This window comes from Aulonocara stuartgranti, assembly GCF_965226115.1.
Source record: "Aulonocara stuartgranti genome assembly, chromosome: 17".
Taxonomy (NCBI): domain Eukaryota; kingdom Metazoa; phylum Chordata; class Actinopteri; order Cichliformes; family Cichlidae; genus Aulonocara; species Aulonocara stuartgranti.
Window position 1 is genome coordinate 36,893,177 of NC_138953.1, and position 18,860 is coordinate 36,912,036.

The window sequence follows — 18,860 nt, forward strand, 5'->3', positions numbered from 1 at the left end:
GTTGGCTCAAAGGTCGGGTGGCCTTTCAGAGAAAGACGCTTGAACAGCTTTTCAGGTTGAAAAAAATGATTATTTTGAACTGTGAATCATGCAAAGCTACGCTAGAATAAAAATATTATTAGAACATTAGAATAACCGTAATTGGTCCCCTTTAACTCAGCCCAATCTGAAAAGCAAAGGCAGTCCTGTTTGCAGCTGGTGAACCATATCAAACAGGAGCATTCCAGGTTCGAACCGTGTAAAGAGAGTACATTTATAAAAGCAGTTGTAATCGCAAGTTACCGTCACCACGCAGGAGCGCGGAATTCCCAACTTTTTTAAGAAAGGAAAAAAAACATTTTAACAGTATCACAACTTTCCATCTTTGTTACCAGCAACTTCACGTGTAAAAACAACCTATTATCTATTATAACTTAATAATTTTAAACAGCTGTAACGTGGAGCATATTCTGGAACATGGTAGAGTATTTAAATACACAAAGTCATCCTTTCATTGCTTGGCAAATATGAATGCTGTCTACGGTGTATGAAACGACTTGCCTCAAACACACATTGTCAAAACGCCAAATCATGAACTATCTACTATCGACAATGACTAACGTGCATCTCTCCAGCAGATTTCCAGAGCCTTACATGGTCACTACTAATTACTGTTATTGTTTTTCCTCTAATTTGATATCCTTTTGTGTGTTTGTGTGTGTGTGTGTGTGTGTGCACTCATCTGCTAAAAAAACCCTCTCCGAGCAGGATGAGCTTGCCCTTCCTCACTGGACCTCTTTATCTCATTGTATTTGTTCAATAAACCAGAAACTTAGAGTTCTGGAGTCAGACCTGCGTCACTAATCGTTCTAATAATAGAGTCGGCATCTGAGCCCATTCCAGTGGTTCATGGACGTGCAACCTAACAAAGCTAACGTGAGGTATAAGGAAACAGATTGTACTGTGGCTCTGCAAAAAAAAAAGTTAAAATTACATTCGGGAAAACGAAAATCTGCTGCTAAACTGGAATACTGCTTTGGACATCAAAGTGGCTCTAACCTTTAAAAGGTTTTCCAGCTAAATAGCAGCTCCCAGAGCCACCGTGACATGCACACCTCTGAAAGCAGAGTAAAGTGCTACAAAACAAACAAATTCATCGTCTTGGTTAATTTGGGTGTATCAGTCACGCCACTTTGAGCAGTGGAAGCAAACAGCGTGCATTACAAGCAGCAGGAATACTTGCGAATGCACTTCACTCTCCCCCGCCTCTCAGACTGGAGCAGGGCAAAGGAGAGGGTGAAAAGACGGAGGGGGGAGAGAAGGGAGAGCTCAGAGGCAAAGCTGCCATTAAGAGCTCCCCTGCTTTACCGAGAGGCTCAGGGCAAAAGAAAAAAAAGGGAAAAAAAATTTGTACTAACAAACTGATTTCTTTGCCTTTTCATTGCCTCGCACTTCCTCCACCACCCCCAGCTTCTTCTTTTCTCCTCGTCTCAATCCTCCTTTACCCCCTCGGATCTCTTCTCACACCTCCCCCCTCACTCCTCAGCTGTTTTTAGGACAGAGTCGTCTCCGAGGATCTTGCAGAGCTCGTTGAGGCGATTCTGCATCTCGGGAATGCCGGCCAGCTGGGTCTCCAGCCGCTGCTTCTCCTCGGTGAGGGAGAGGCGCGTTGCCGTGTCCAGCTGCTCAAAGCGCCAGCCTCCTTCCCCGTCAAACTGCAGCAGGTGGGTGTGGTACTTCCTGGAGGTGGGGAAGAAGGATTAGAAACAAAGAAAAGATTTGCTCCCTACTACAACTCCCAACTACATTAGCATTTATGGACCAAAATATTCCCCCAGTGTGACGAGGCTTACCACAGGGAGGGTCTGTGTGTGATGGAGAGCAGGGAGATGCCGGCATCTTTGGCAGCCTGGAAAATCTTTCCTTCCACGTCAATGCTCACAGCGCTGGTGCACTCATCCAACAAGGCATATTTAGGCCTGACAGAGGCAGAGAAATGGTTTTAAGTTGGTGCTATGCATCCACTCCATGCAATCGGATTGGTTATGCTATACACCCATAAACAAGATCCAACTGTTACAGCAGATGAACTATAGTTTTAAAGGGGCAACTTCTAGAGTAGCTTAGCATGATTCCAAGTTCAAAGTAAGCCTATGTTATCTCGTACTAGGCTTCAATGGAGCTCATTTTATCCTCTGAACCAAGCTGTCTTAGCTTCTTTCTTTAGGGCAGCTTTCCTGTGATTGGCTGCCATTTGAAAACACATGATTTGCAAACAAGAGGGTGTGGCCTCTGAACTCCCAGCCATAGCTGTGTGCCTGTGATAGTCATAATAAAGTCCTCTCTATTAGTCTAAAAGCAAAAGCAAAAAAACAAAACAAGAAACCATCTAAAACCTGCAGTTTGGCTCACAGGCATTACCTGCATATATACTGATCTCATTATTTGGCCACATTCATTATGAGCATTCACCATTTATAGAGTTGTGCAAATATGTAAACGTTGAAAAAACACACTTTAGTTTACTCTTCAGCATTCAATTTCTTAACAGTAATTCCTTCTGTGAAAACAGCCAATGGGCTACACGCTAAGAAATGTTAACCCACAGGCTTTTTCTCCTTACCTGTGGTAGAACATGCGGGCCATACCCATCCTCTGCTTCTCACCTCCTGACAACACATCCTTCCAGTCCAGCTCAGCATCCCAGCCTGAATAAAAAAGGAGGTATTGCAGAGTAAGCAAGTGTTTTTAAGTGTTCTTTTTTTTGGTAATGAACCTCTGAACTAAAAGATTATCACCAGGGGGCAGGATTTAACTGTTTTTAGCCTTGACCATGAGAGGAAATAATATGTTCGTAAACACTTGTGTAGATCACTCACTGCACCATCTTGTAGTACAAGTTGGTATAACATGAAAGCACAGCCAGACCCTAATTCAGCATCAGCTGTTATCCCTTCAGCACCGTACAGAGCTGCAAAAAAGTATTTGCCTGATTGCTTATTTTTGTATATTTGTCACACTTACACGTCTCAAACCACCATCGCACAAATTTTGATACTATACAAAGATAGAGTAAATACAAAATGCAGTTTTTAAATGATGATGTCATCTATTAAGGGAAAACAGCTATCCAAACTAACCATCCTGGGCCACCCTTGTCAGCAGGGCTGCAATCAAGTGTTGCGATGATTCAGTTCAATTCAGTTGAATTCAATGTAATTTATACAGCGTCAAATCACAACAACAGTCGCCTCAAGGCGCTTTATATTGTAAGGTAGACCCTACAATAATACACACAGAGACAAACCCAAACATCATATGACCCCTTATGAGCAAGCACTTTGGCGACAGTGGGAAGGAAAAACTCCCTTTTAACAGGAAGAAACTTCTGGCAGAACCAGGCTCAGGGAGGGGCGGGGCCATCTGCTGCGACCGGTTGGGCTGAGAGAAGGAAGACAGGATAAAAGACATGCTGTGGAAGAGAGCAAGCGATTAATAACAAGTGCAGAGATTCGGTGCAGAGAGGTCTATTAATACATAGTGAGTGAGAAAGGTAACTGAAGAAGAAATACTCAATGCATCATGGGAATCCCCCAGCAGCCTACACCTATTGCAGCATAACTAAGGGAGGATTCAAGGTCACTTGGTCCAGCCCAACTATATGCTTTAGCAAAAAAGGAAGGTTTTAAGCCAAATCTTAAAAGTAGAGATAGATGACTGGCAATGACTCTTTCACAACGCTGTGGAGGAATTCTGTTGCACTTTTCTTCACAGAATTGATCGTGACATGATGTGTTGCTTTCGAGATCTTTTAGCCCACTTCACTTCATGTCCTATTTAAGTGATTTCTAGATTTAACACGTTTGGCATTATTGTGGGTGTGACTGGTGAAATTATAAGCAGCTTTCCAAAAAATGTGTCTAATCACATTTAATTTATGATTTAACCAACGGTCCCCAACCCTCAACTCAAGTGTTCTACAGTCTCTATATTTCAAAATGAGATTACAATAGAAGAAAGGGAAGTGTAGATACTTTATAACAGCAGTCCCCAACCCTTGGGCCACGAACCGGTACCAGGCCGTGAGTCGTTTGGTACCGGGCCGCGAGAGTTGAGGCTCCAGTGGCGTGTCCAGCGGGGTGGCCACCCCCCCAACCAGACTGGCCACCCCAGGTGCCACCCCGAAGCTAAAACAATAAAATTTAATGAAATATCAAATGTACGATCAAGCCTCGTCAGAGGAGCTTCAAAACAGTGTGGCTGAGAGCTCCTCGACGCTGGATCGTTGAGTGACTTCCCGTCAGTCTTAAGTGTATTGTGCAAGGTTAGTGCAAGCCTACTGTTAGGTTTTGTACTCACGGCTGCCTTTGGTATGCGTGTTTCCTCAGGAGGAATTGTGGCGACCAGGAGGCAGCACACGGAGAGTACACAGGGAACGGAGACAGAGCACGGAGCACGGGATAAAGGAGAAGACACGGAACGGGAGTTGGGATCGCACGGGGGGATTTATTGTTGTTCGGATTGTCACCACTGTAAATAAACACTGTTGCACTGTAGAGTCCTGCATTTTGGGTCCTCCTTTCCCCACATCCCCACGGTCTGCCAGCGAGACCGTGACAATGTTGTTAGCACATTTCAGGAGGACACTGCTAATAAAGTTACACAATTACACAGTGAATTCAGATTATTATTATATTCATAAAAATAACAGTTTTCATCTTGGTCGTATCATTTTATTTTGTTGTATTTATCCACAACACCTTAAAGGCTGGTCCATGAAAATATTGTCTGACATTAAACCGGTCCGTGGCGCAAAAAAGGCTGGGGACCGCTGATTTAACTTACCTGCCCACCTTTTCAAATAAGGCCAGGTAGGTTAGGATAGCTTTAAACATAAAAAATAAACAAAATCATTTGAAAACTGCATTTTGTATTACATTGTTGCGCTCTACACAGATGTTTTAGAGAAGCAGTAATAGCACTTTTTCAAAGTCTGCTGATAGCTTTAAAAAAGCAACCACAGGAATTTACAACAAGCACATTTTAAGGTGGTGTTAGTTGGATATTGTGGGATTATATATGATGACAGGAAATATTTTTTCTCCTTTGTTATATGAAACATGGAGAAGGCACTTAGAGTTTGATGCCACACAAAAACTAATGAGTAAAATCCATGAAAATGAAAACTGCAATACATGACTTCACATTAAATACTAGACTAAACTGTAAAGACTTAAAGAGAAGACAAAGACTGTGTAACGGACTAATCATCATATCCTCTTTGGTTATATTGCATGTCTTTGTGAGCCCATAATAATGTGACTGCATACACGTGGGCTAATTACCATGAGTAATGCAAACCTTTCTAAACTGTTTCACAGTGCAACTATTCACGCATTAAACCTTCTTGCGGCGCTAAGCTTGGTACAGTAGTTGGTTCACAACAGTGTAACCATTTGTTCTGCAGGAGGGAGAGAACGGCTGCCAATTTGTCACACACTCAAGTTTAGGAAACGCGCGCTCAAGCTCCTGGCTGATGCACACAATGTGTTTGATCTCAAACACCAGCAAACCTTTTCTTCACAATTAAAGGTTTATAATTAAATGCTTAGGGAGTTTTTTCTTCCCATTGTTGCCAAGTGCTTGCTCACAAGGGGTCATCTGATTGTTGGGGGTTTCTCTGTTTTATTGTAGGGTCTTTAACTTACAATATAAAGTACCTTGTGCTGTGATTTAGTGACAAGGTTCCTTTAGCTCAGTAGTTGATTTTAATTTAGTATGTTGAGTTTTTTTTTTCTTATCTGGTGATTGTGTGTCTTTTGATTTATGTGGTGAACTGCTGCTCTTTCATGGATAAATAAAAATAAAAGCTGTCTTACCTCCCTCTCTGTTGACAATGTGATTGAGGTTGACTATGGCTAAGATGACCTCTAGGTCCTTGTCACTCATCCCTCTGGCAGCCATGTCCTCCACCGAGTCTGGGTAGATCACCTGGTCCCGCAGTGAACCTAATGACATGTACGGCCTGGGGAAACATAAATGCACATAAGTTGTATCCGTTATGAGCACTAAAGCTCACAAATTGTGTGACAAAAGCATTTTTAGACACTTAAAGAGGAGGAGCTGAAAGAAAAAGATGTCTGTTTTATAGATAGTGTGTTGGATTCTGTTACAGCTGCCAGCTGGCCATCTCATCCTATGTATAAAATATTTACCGCACTGCAGGAGGGAGTCAGCTATGGGTACGATTACATTTGAAGGTTTGGGTAAGACTGCTTCCCACATGGGCGGCAGATCCTTGGTTTGAATCTCGACTGGTTGGACCATTACCTGCCTGTGCTCTCTGTTACCCTCACTCTCTCCTGTCAGAGTTGCTATATTTATTTCACTGTCTCGCTCTAAAATCAACATAAAAATGACAAAAATGTTATCATGATAACAGCTGCTGCTCCAACTGTTGCAGCTCTTGCTATATAGCAATAAAGGAGAGAGGTTACGCATAATGGATAATTACCAAACAACTATAATAATATTTAATTTGATCATATTTATCATATCTAATCATTCTGCAGAGCTAGTATTTTAAACTTAATCTGGACAGTAAATATTTGACTCTGTCCACAGCTCTGGTTTCTCTCTCAGCTGCACAGACACACTCAGGTCCTGTTACAATGGATTAGATTACTGTTACGGTTCACTGGTACAATGATCAAACCCTGCACTTGTTTTGTCTGCCGTGGGCCCTGCGATTATTGAGAGTGTGCATTTGTGCGTATACCTCTGAGGGATGTAGAACATATGCTGAGGGGAGGGTTTGTGTAGCCGGCCGCCGTAGACAGGCCACAAGCCGCCGAGGATCCTGAACAGAGAGCTTTTTCCACAACCATTAGGCCCTGTGATCAGTAGGTGCATGCTCTCTTCCACCTGAACGGGAGAGACAATTTATTAATTCTCCTGAAGCAGAGCGGGCTGTCAGTGTAATTACAATGCATCACTAGGCCATAAAGCTGTGGAAAAAGCAGGAGTGGTGTTAAACTGTTACACACAGAAAATATGGGCTCAAATTGTGGTCATAAATATTTTGTATTTGTAAATCAGTTTTGTACTTGTAAATCAGGATTTGTATGAGTAAAAAGAATTTGTGTGTGTAAAAAAGATTTGTATGTATATCCAAAAAATACGGGTGAAACTCTGCACTCAAGTTTCAACTTACAAATATGAATTTTAACCGTATTTTTCTTCCTTTCAGCTGATTGGTCAATGTCATGTCAATCACAAATGTAACTATCCAATCAGAGAACAGATGGGTTTGGCTGTCGGAGGGGCACTTTTTTGAACTGTCCCTGAAAAGTGGTTTTGTATATTGAACACAACTTTAAAAAAAAAATAAAAATCCAGATGAAAATATATAGAATTTGCAAAATATTATCTTGCACCTGTCAAAAATTTGTATTTAATATCATATTGATATAATAAATGAAATTATTTATTAAGTATCTTTAGATTTCAGTAAATTGTGGCTAATAAAAGTAAAAAAGCCTGATTAATTAATTAATCAAGGCTAAAGTTCTACATATTTAAGGGCTTGGGCACTTGCGCTACAGGCGCTAGCTAGCTTCTCAAGCGTCACCTTAGCTAATTAAAGTCACTGAGCTCTCATAATAAGGCTTATGTGGTTAGTTTCACTAACAGACTGTTTAAGAAGCGCTCTTTTTTTGGTGAATGAAATTCTAGTATTACTTCATTCATATGTAAGTACTAATTTGTAAGTATGGTATATGGCTACAGCTTACTAGCCAAACTAGCTTGTGTTAGCTGATAACTTGGCACGCCCCAATCTCGCATAAATACGCTGATTCTGGCTCAAGATTAAAAATGTAGTGATGTCTATAAGGCAAATCCTTTGAAACATTAGGCCACAGCACACATTACTACTCTATCATTAGTTTTTATAGCTTTAATCCTTTTGCTAAAGTGGTTAACCATGGTTTCCATGGCGAGAAACCAAATATAGAGCCTCATTCATAAACGATGGGTAAAAACGTTTCACACACAAATTTATGATTCTTATTTTCTCTATTTTCATGCACGACTATGCATTTGAAAAAATATTACACACCACTCTTATTGCTACTTATACTACTGCTAATTATTATTATTTAATTTTGGTCAATATTTACAGCTTTACAAAACGACATTGGCTAAAAATGTTTAGAATTAGAATACAAAACTTAATAATATGATATTAATTTACGTGTTACAATGCAAATTAATAATTGAAAATATGTAGACTTTAAACACACTTTAACAGGGTTATCTTATCATATGGGTCACTCTAAGTTTCATATGAACCTAAATGTCAAAATGTTCCTTTTTTCTTTTACTTGCCACAGTGAGTGTCTCAAGTTAAATGATATTCATCACCCCCATTATTTCAGCCAGCTCTTCATCCTCAGACACTATTACCCATCCTGCTTTTTTGCCTTAGTGAGCATGCTCTTCACCTGTATGCAGCTTGCTGTATGCAGATTACATGCAGTGATCTGTCCCATAAATCTTGCAGTAGTTTTGCATGTGCACTTGTTTTTTCGTGCAGGGTAAGAACTAAAAAAAAGAACTTAAAAGAAAAAGATCTTCAGTTCTTCAAAAAAACTGCCATTTAAAGTTTGTGTATGATATTTATATTGAAGCTGACATTTTTAAGCACAGCATCAGCGTCTTTTTCCGTTATCAGCTCAATGTCAGCGGCGTACTCTTGTGTAACGACCTCAGGCCAACATGTATAATTGGAGCCTGGTGCAGTCTGCACAGAGGTCTGTTTGCCTGTGGTGTTTGAAAGAGATAAGCTATTCTTATTCATTTGTAATAATTACAAAAGCTGATTCTTTTGATGTCTCAAAAAGCATTTTTATCAAAAACATCATGTCAGTGTTTCCTATTGTTGCCTCCTAACAAAAGAAGTCAGCAGGTCAGAACTGGAATAAGAGACACGTTTTGTCTGGTATCAAATTATCAGCGATGAAATCATGCTAACTCAATTATCCACATACAAGAAACAGATGAAAGGATCAGCAGACCCTCAGCCACTTTTGAGTGAAAAAAACAGAACCTGTGCTGAATGGATGAGCAGATCTTTGCAGCAGATTCACATCTATGATATGAGCGTTATGCATTATACCCTGCATCCAAATAAAACTGGAACGTCTGATCTGTGATTTCCACCACCATGAAATCCTCATGAGGTGAATATAGTAGTGAAAATCCAGAGGGGAGCAACAAGTTGACACCCAAAGGATGTATCTGCTTTCTAATGAGACCCTGGGCCATTGTTTTTAAATGCTAATAAATTCTACACGGACCAAAATCCTCAGGAGTGAAGTCAGAGGGGCCTGAACTATCAGTTAAAGTAGAGCTCAGAAGGAAAAAAAGATCAGCCACCTTGAAGTTTAGGCAAGATACTACAACGTCTCCGTTTGGTGTGATAATCGGGACGTTCTCACACACGATGCCCTTGTCCACATCAATCACTTCGCCTGCAGAAACACAGAAACAGAGAAAAAGGATCAGGAACTACAGTGATTGTGTATTAGAGTAACTGATTGGACTCTGTGTCTTTACCACTTCACTTATTCATTAGCTTAGCATTACCCTCCAACATAAGATGCTTTCTATTAGAGTGTATCCAACCTTTGGCCATTTAGTTTATTGATTTCTTATAATGTAAGCTGATCTGTAAGCTGGCCCAGATAAGGTTTGTGCAATTCATAAAATCTGGTCAAACATTATAAATTAGCAGCAAAACTTGAGCCTGAAGTTAGCATGTAAGACAAATTCTGTTATTGATTTCAGTGAGGCAACTGCCGAAGCTATAGGCTATAACTCATTGCTGATTGTTGCTAATTTGGACAACAGAATGGATCGAATAATTGTTGGCAGACAGATGTTGTTGGGGAGTGAACTGAGCGTTTACCATTGACTATGTTTTGACCTGAACCAAATCAAAGCTTACTCTGGGCTTCAGGTAGCAGAAGTGGTAAAAGCAACAGAGGTTGTTGTGATGGCAACCTCTTCCTCTTCTGTTTTTTTTTTTTTTTGTACAGACAAAGAGGTGTTGTGTGTACACTGCTAGCTACCCTTTATTTCCAGCGGTCCGTCTATGTGCATCTCAGGCTTGCTCTTCTTCTCCGTCGTCGTTGTGGCTGACACAGAAGAGCGCTTGTAAATGCCCTTCTGGACATCCTCGAATACGACAAACATGTTGTGGACCCTCGCAGTGTAGCCTGCCAGCTCCGTGACCTGTCCCAACAAACACACACGGGTCAGTCCATCTCTGGTAGATGTTAGTGTCACCACCATTGTGATAAAGATCACGATCATGGTGATGTGCCTGATAAAAATGTGACCCCATGAGTGCAGGACTTGGAACATTGATCCTAAGCTAGGTTTCATTTTAACTTCGGCTGCTGCATCTGCAATAGCCATAAAGTACATTCAGTGCCCCCGTTAACAGGAAGCTGTTCCTCCTCAATATCTCCTGGTGCTTGCTTATATTAAATAATTAAGGTTTTTATATGTTCTGATGAAGGCCACAAGGCTATAACATTAACATGTCTGCTGGCATGGCCAAAACAAATTGGCAAAATGAAGATCTGTCAATACATTTCCCTAAAGTTTGTGTCAGTAGACAAGCAGACTTAGAAAAAGGTTTTGAATCTGTGTAAAATATAAAAACAGAAAAACAGAATGAAATCATGTACAAATTGCATAAACCTGTATTTTACTCACAAAACCCCCCCCAGAAAACATATCAAATGTTTGAGACTACTCATTCGCTAAAGCTGAAGTGGATACTCATTCAAAATGAAACTTTTCTGCAGTCAGGGGAATCTAAATCTGACTAAAGACAGGGACCATCTGGAGTGTTATCAGTGCTCAGTTTAAAAGCCTCTCTGATGATATGAGGGTGTTTTAGTGCCTGTGGAATTGGCAGCGTGCACATCTGAACAGGCACTATAAATGTTGAAAGCTATATCCAGGTTTTAGAGAAACATTTTCTCCCATCGAGATGACGTCTTTTTCAGGCAAGACCTTGCACATTTCAGCAAGACAATACTAAAGCACATAAAATATCTTTCAGAATCTGGAGGCTGAACTTTTTATCAGATGACAAAGACCCAGAACTGTTGAGCAGCTAGAATCATATGAGACAAGAAAGGGACAACATCCCTCTGCCTGAAGTCCAGCAGCCGCTCTCGTCAGTTCCCAGACTTTTACCGACAGTTGTTAAAAGAAGAGGCTGTACCACACATACCACACAGTGGTAAACATAACTTCTTTGTGAGGCATTGCTGCCATCAAATTCAAAATAAGCTCATATTTTCTTAAACTGCTACATTTTCTCAGTTTGTGTTTTGATGTTTTTTGTTTCCCATATGCAATTTTGAAACGAATTAAAATGACAGATTTATAAGATTCAAAAATCATTGCATTTTGTTTTTACTCACATCTTACAAGGCGTAGCAACTTTTCCTTACTGTTTGTGTGTGCTTTTGGATTAGATAGATCATATATTTGCTTTTCCTCTTGTGGTTCTTTGCACCGTGATAATAGGCACGCACGCAGATTCCCCGCATAGCTCAAAAGAAAAAAAACAAACAAACCCTACTTCCACTTCCAATGTTCAATTTTTATCCAGACCACATCTCACTGAGATCATAATTTCACTTCACTTAACCAGCTCTAAATGTCATCCTTAAATAATTACTACTTATTCTGTATTTTCACCTTGTATTCATCTACCTCTTCCTGGATTTTAAAAAGAGATTTTTGTAAACATGATCATAAAATTAGTAAAATAATACATTTACTAATGTCCCACCGGGAGGAGGCCCCGGGGCAGACCCAGGACACGCTGGAGAGATTATATCTCTCGGCTGGCCTGGGAACGCCTTGGTGTTCCCCCGGATAAGCTGGAGGAGGTGGCTGGGGAGAGGGAGGTCTGGGCCTCTTTGCTTAGGCTGCTGCCCCTGCGACCCGGCCTCGGATAAAGCGGATGAGGATGGATGGATGGAATACATTTACTGCTGAGGCAACAGAGGAAAGGAGCCAAATGTGTTTACAGGCACCTGGAGAGTGTTTCTTTTCGCTTTCTGTGGTGCACCCTGCAGCGAGACAATGCCGGCTGTTGACACAGCTTGATTATTTTAAACATCGAGCACCATTTCTGAGAATTCATGGACACCGTGCGGGGCAGCGGACCAGCTCAAACTCATTCAACCAGTTATATTTCTACTCGTGTGCTGGTTAGCCCAGTGGCTGCCAAAGTTCAACAGCATAGCAATATATATTAGGGGTGCTACAATACACAAAATTCACGGTTCAGTTCGGTTCGATACTTTGGTGTCACGGTTCGATATTTTTTCGATACAAAAAATGTTCTTGCCTTTTTAATTTGTCATTTATTAAAATTATAAATATATATTTTAACTCAAAAGTACAGTTTTTAAATTTAATGTTGCTGAAACAACAAAGTAATAAATAAATAAATCTATCTGATCGAGAAATCACTCATCTTTGGAAAAGAGAGTTTATTACAGAGAAATGGCTCTTTCCAAAATAAAAGCTATACTATATGCTTCTTGGGTATACTCTCAGCAGCATATTAAACCTATCAGGTCCCCATAAGGAGAATCATGTGCTAACAGCTGTCTAAATGACCCCGGTAAAGTTTGTAGCATGCCTGGTTGTTGTTTTTGTCTGCTTCCACTTGTCTTTGCACTAGGATGATGTCGGCGTAAATGTGCAGTCATATTCGTTGTGTTCCCACTAGTGCTGTCAGCGTTAATCTGAAATGACGTTAACGCCACAACACAGCAAATCTTCGTTAACGAGCTACCGCGGATCGCCCCGTACGTGGGGCTGGACAGCGTCAACACGTTAACGAACAACTGCGCTAACGCAGTAGTTCACACCAATGTAATTGAGCATTGCGTGGCACATCCGACATACTGTTTTACTTTAGTCCATGACACGCTTACCTTCAGGGTCATGCTTCACATGAAAACCAAAATAGTTCCAAAGGCCAGATCTGAATGAGGGTGGGGGAGGTTCAGTTTGCCATGTTGCAAGGAGATTAGCTTCTGTCTTGCTAGCATGCGCTGCGCTCACTGGATCTGCGCTCGACAATGCAGCCTAGGCGGAGTAGTCGAACGCAGATCCACTGAGCTCTCAACAGACAGCCTCGTCAGAAGAAAAGTTGATAAAATAAATTAAAAATTTTGTATTGTTCGATACATATGCTACCGAACCAAAAGCACTGTATCGAACGGTTCAATATCAATACGAGTATCGTTGCACCCCTAATATATATGCAGCTTCAGTTTATTTTATTATGAGCCTCATTAACAGCACCAAAAAACCCACTGGGAAAAAGAACCACAGCCCTGCATAATGACATCTGACATTTCAACATAAGTATAGCAATGATTACAAAACACACACATTTGTGTTCTTTATAGTCTGCCTTTGTTCAAAATCCCTGATGAAAACATGCTGTTTGACTCATTTTTGTCTTAGTAATTAGTTCAACTTTTGCATGATATATCACCCAAATGTTAGTCCGATTGAATTTTTCTTGCTTTTGCTAAAATAAAGTGACCTCCTAAAGCCGGGAACACGCTGTAATAATGCAAAATCCGTTTTGTACAAAGCAATTGGACATCTTATGCAAGAGAGATCCTTTTGATATGGCTGTATATAAGTAAACAATACGTAAGTAATCAGTTTAAATATTTAACCAGCCTAGACATTCATGCAGCATTGCAATATTTGTCCTGAATTCACAAAAAAACATACCGGGGCAAATTAAATACCACTAAAACCATCACATCCACTATTCTGGTTTAGAATCAAGCAAACCTGAGCTTTTCTTTGCTTGAGCTTTTTAAACGTGATGAAATTTTCAAATACTGGAGTCAGCATATGTGCAAGTAACCCCTGTGTGTTTCTTTTTTTGAAATCTTGGGTTTCTATGATGTCAGTGAGAGGGGATGTCCCTAATATGGTCATCTCAGAAGAGGGGCAATCACATGAAAATGCCCCCCTCCAGTATAAGTTAATAAGGATTATTTTGAATTGTGACTCACATGAAGCTAATCTAGCAGCAGAATAGATCCCTTTAACTAACACCCAGCTGCAGATTAAATGAGACCTGACTGCCCACTCGTAAACACGGCCCTGTTCTGAAGACCAGACAAGGCAGGTGCTGTAATCTGGTGCTTGCTGGGTTTTTTGGTGTGCTCAGCAGGTGTATTAGCAAATACAGCCGCTTCATCCTTTCTGATTGGCCTAAAAAGAGTTCAAGTAAATGCTGTTGATCTTCCAGCTCTGCAGAAGTGCAGAGCTGAAAGATCAACAGATGGAGGATTATTTGCAGCTAAGCTGAGCTCTGAGAGAAGGAGCTCTCAAAACAAACACACAAGCGCTGGGTTTCACTGACCCGAGAGTGATGGTGGATTCACTCTTCAGGAAGTGAGGCCTATTTAAGCCCTCTGTGTTCAGTTCTGTTCCCATAATAGAATTCCAAGCAGTGTAACACATACAGCATCAGAGCACCAACCTGACCCAGTTCTGTTTTTTACTTAGTCACTGGATCATGTGCTGATAGAACAGGGTGCCAATTTTAATGTACACGAGTGAACTACTGTGTTGTGTGTGAGGTTGGTAGATATTTATGTGCTTTTCACATAAAAATAAAAAACAAAACGGGGACTTTTAGTCTTACCTTGTTATTGTGGAACAAAGAACAAAAACAACAGCAAAGCTTTTTAAGATGAATAACAAACTACTGCAAGGTAGGACTTGTCATGGGCCAATCTGACTGCACACACACACACTCCTCCATATTAAATAGGCAGAGTGTGTGGAGGCGTGAGCTGGGCACGCTGCCTCAGGAATGTGCTCCATCCCTGCTGTCTGTCAAACTGCACACACACACACACACATCTCTTGGCCTTGCACGCAGGGGCACGCCGCAATGCATCTCAAGCCACGTGCGCACACGTGCTCAAAACAGAAGTGCATGCAGGCTTAAACTCGTATCCCCCGGGAACGTGTTTTTCACAATAAAATGATAATCATGGTGTGAAGAAGGTGGCATGATGGGAAATTCTTTAGCACGGGTGAAACAGTTAAGGAAGCTCACAGCCAACCGCAAGCACATCGAACCAGTTTCATTTCCTCCTCTTTGACGCTGTTTCGGGCTGCTGAACCGTCGCTGACAGTCAAGTTACTCGCTGACAGGCATGAGATAAACCCGCCAGATCTTTGCTCAAATATTCCACATTTTTATAAAGGGAATTATCAAAAAGCCTGGGATAGTACACGCCAACACACAGGGTGGCACGTGATCAAAAGTGCAGCAGTACTAATGAGCTGCAGTGCAACACAGCTTCAGCACAAATGTGCTGCAACCAAATCCTCTTATGGACTTCAAAATGTAGCCTGAGAGAGAGAGAGAATGAACTGGTCTTGCAATTTCTTTCTTTCTTTCTTTCTTTTTGGATTAAAGTGCAATGAAAGATCAGGGATTTGGCTATCAATGAACAAGGTCTTTCATTCAGCTTTTTTTTCTCTTGTTTTTCCTTTTTCATGCTGCGTGGTGAGTTTTGCAAGAAGAAGAAGGAGAGAGATGGACATAAATCAATCCGACATTCTTGATGTCCACTCGTCCATGTACACATGGGCCACCGGAACGACCCACCGATGCTCAAACCTGGCCGGTTTATTTCTTCAAGAAGACATTTTTACTGACATCTGAGCCAAAAAACTGCAAAGTTGTGACACTCTGTACAGTCTTGGGTACTTCCTACTGTTCAGACGGACAATTAAACCTAAAAAGCTGCCAGATATGTTGTGAAAGAACAAAATGCTGAATCATTATAAGTTTAAATAAGCGCAAAAGACCTTTTCTTGTATGAAACTTCTGCTGCACTGCAATTGACTCTCAAACACATCATTTGCAGGATATAACACGTATTCAAAAGGCAACATTCATAAATTTCCATCTTAAACAGCGAAAATCTGTTATTAACAGATTAATCACTTCTTCATACAGTCTCTAACTTATCCAAAAATAATGAAAAATCTGTAATTTAATGCCTTAAAAGGGAAGCATTCCACATGTTGCTTTTCTGGACTCTACTAGAGCCGCTTTGCATGATTCACTTCATGCACAGGATGAAAGAAGTCCCCTCTCCCTTTAACCCAGCTTGTCTTCTGATTGGCTGGCCTTTGCAAACAGCAGGTCTGGACAGGAGGTTGGACTCACAGCCAGAGCTGTGTGCCTCAGATGACTAGATTATTAACATCAGAGTTGCTGCAACTTTCAGAATGGACGAGTATGAAATGCAGGTGTGCATGAGAGATCAGTGTAAGATGTGGGCCTGTGAGTCTCAGTTATGAAGTTTTCTGATTGAAAATGACAGCAAAGTTGTGTTAAATTCAGCATACTACAGTGCACCTCTTTGTAGGAGGACATGATCCTCTCGATGGCATCAGCTCCTGAGGCCAAGAGGTTACGTGCGGTGGTGAACGCCTCTGTTCTCTCGCTCACCATCACCTGGGTCTGACCGTCAGCTGTTTCTATAAGGGTGGAAAGACAGGCACAAGACATGGGACAGCGAGCAGAACAATTAACTTCGGGACCTCAAAAGACAAAACAGAGCTTTGTGTGTCAGCGGTGCGAAACATATTTTCACACTTTCACCTGGGAGCATAAGGATACGATGGAAAAAGGTTCATTAAATATCTGTAGGTACAGTGTAATAAGGGACTCGGTTACAGGCTTATTATTGATGCTGAGAGCTCATCAGGGAGGTGTGGGAGGCAGCTACTGTTTTCACACATGCTAATCAGCTCCCGCTGGTAAAGTAAGCAGTAACTACAGTTATTATAGTTGCACTTAAAAGGCTTAACAAGCACAAGACGCGTGCTAGGGTAACGCTACACCTAACCAACTCCCTACCGCTGTCAGCGAAGCCGGTGGCTGTGATGATGGGCACGGCCACCATGACGAGCCCGGCGCCGCTCCACACGTACTTCATGAGGAACTGCTCGATCATGATGTACCAGAGCCGTTTGGACAGGATCAGGTTCATCTGGTCTGCCAGAGCCCGGTAGCACTTCTGCAGCTGACACATCTCCACCTGCAGCGGGCGGTACATCAGAACATGAAGCAACACAGGCATTTCCCAAATCTCTGTGTGATCTGTGAAAAAGGCCGTGCAGTAGAATTTCTTCAAGATAATAGTAAAGTCTTTCACACTGATGCTCTTTCAGAATAAAAATAGCTTTAGTCAATAAAGTTAAAACTAACTCTGCTGCTAATCTTTGTGCCGGCTCTTATAGCATATTTGTGATCCTAACAGCCTCAAGCAGCAGTAGATGGAACATTGTTATGGATATGACCATTCATCTTAGCTGGCCATCCTCAAAGACCTACCTCTAAAGTTACCGCTTCACCCATAGTAATTACATTGGTGTCTACAGATTGTAAATGTGTTATGCATTTCACACGTAACGTGGCACATCCGGGCACAGACACTTCCTAATAAATAAACACAATAATGATCGTGTGGCTGCACATAACTCCCACACCGCTTCCATTCTGCAGCTAGCACTCACATGCCCACATCCGTCTCTGCATACCTTGTGTCCTCTGTAGAAAGCTATTTCCTCAGCATTAGCAATGATCCTAGAGTGCACATAGCGCAGGTAGCCCTTCCTGTGAGCCTCTTCGGCCACCAGCTTGCCAAATTTGGGCGAGCATGCACGCAGGACTTTAGCCGTGGCAAACACCACGAGCCCTGCCAGCAGGGTCGGACCGGAGGCGTTGGCCCCCCTGGACCTGGCGGTCTGAATCAACGTGTAGGAGGTCAGCATCACATCCAGTATAGGCTTGGTGAGGTTAGAATAGAGATGGGCCACGGACTGGGAGAACATCATCACGTCCTCGGTGAGAGACTGGTCCGGGTTGGCGAGCCTCCCGTCCATGTTGCTGACTTTGTAGTAGGTCTGATTGGTGAAGTAGGTCCGATAGGCATGGTTGACTAGCCGGGTGCGGAAGGCCAGAGCCAGTTTGCACTCCAGGTACCGGATGGCGCTGTTGACGAACGTGGCCGGGATTGCAATGAGGAGCCATTTGATCAGCTGGATGATGAAGCGTTTGGGTTTTTTCTCCACGATCGTTTTGACTATCTTGCCGTCCAAGCTGGCAACGTAAATAGAGAGAAACGTCCTAGATATCAGCGCCACCGAGTGCAAAGAGAGCAAAGCGAGCTCTCTGGAAACGAGCTTGGGAAAGAGGATTTTACCAAGTTCCAGGATCTGCATGAAAAACTCAGTATTTACCCCCGGGGATGGTTTCCTATCAATCACAGCATCCGTTTGAGTCTTTCCCGAGCAAGTGGAGCCGTTCTCCGCCTTTGAAGCCCGGTGATTGCTCCCAGGACCTTTGTTTTTGCAGAGCTGCTTGCAGATGATGGGGTACAGCGTTCTGACACCGTATGCAGCAGCCGCAAGAAACACGGCTCGCTTCGCCGCGGCCGTGCGGTCCCATCTCACTTTAGACGCCGCATCGAGGATGTTGGACATTTTTCAACCGTTAGTCGTCTCTGCAACCAGCCCTTACTACACCCATCCCCCAGACCTGACTCACCGCGTCGACATAAAGAGCGAGAGGATGGCCGGACTGATGTGAAGCGAGCCCGATACTTGTGCCGCTACATCCTGCTCCCCTTTTTTTTGCGCCAGCTACAAGCACTTCAAACTAGAACAAGTGCACTTCCGGTTATTGTTGCCAAATTAAAGGCGTTCCTACCTCC

General features: G+C 42.1%; 1 protein-coding gene across 1 annotated transcript; it reads right to left on the minus strand.

The window, feature by feature from the left end:
* Positions 1–929: 929 nt before the first annotated feature.
* Positions 930–18,822, minus strand: abcd2 (ATP-binding cassette, sub-family D (ALD), member 2). The gene is made up of 10 exons (XM_082511993.1): positions 17,686–18,822; positions 17,003–17,183; positions 16,499–16,620; positions 10,113–10,275; positions 9,418–9,512; positions 6,758–6,903; positions 5,859–6,004; positions 2,603–2,687; positions 1,833–1,958; positions 930–1,719 (listed from the first exon to the last, which is right to left on the minus strand). Exons 1-10 carry the CDS (start codon positions 18,628–18,630, stop codon positions 1,515–1,517), a joined length of 2,214 nt encoding a protein of 737 aa, XP_082368119.1. The 5' UTR covers positions 18,631–18,822; the 3' UTR covers positions 930–1,514.
* Positions 18,823–18,860: the final 38 nt, after the last annotated feature.

Bases quoted from the DNA above. Each gene is read 5' to 3' on its own strand.
- abcd2 (XM_082511993.1), bottom strand. From the start codon at position 18,630: ATGTCCAACATCCTCGATGCGGCGTCTAAAGTGAGATGGGACCGCACG. The intron at 6,904-9,417 runs GTGGCTGATCTT...TCTCCCGTTCAG, and splicing joins TATCTTGCCTAAACTTCAAG to GTGGAAGAGAGCATGCACCT. The intron at 2,688-5,858 runs GTAAGACAGCTT...TTTTTTATTCAG, and splicing joins CATTGTCAACAGAGAGGGAG to GCTGGGATGCTGAGCTGGAC.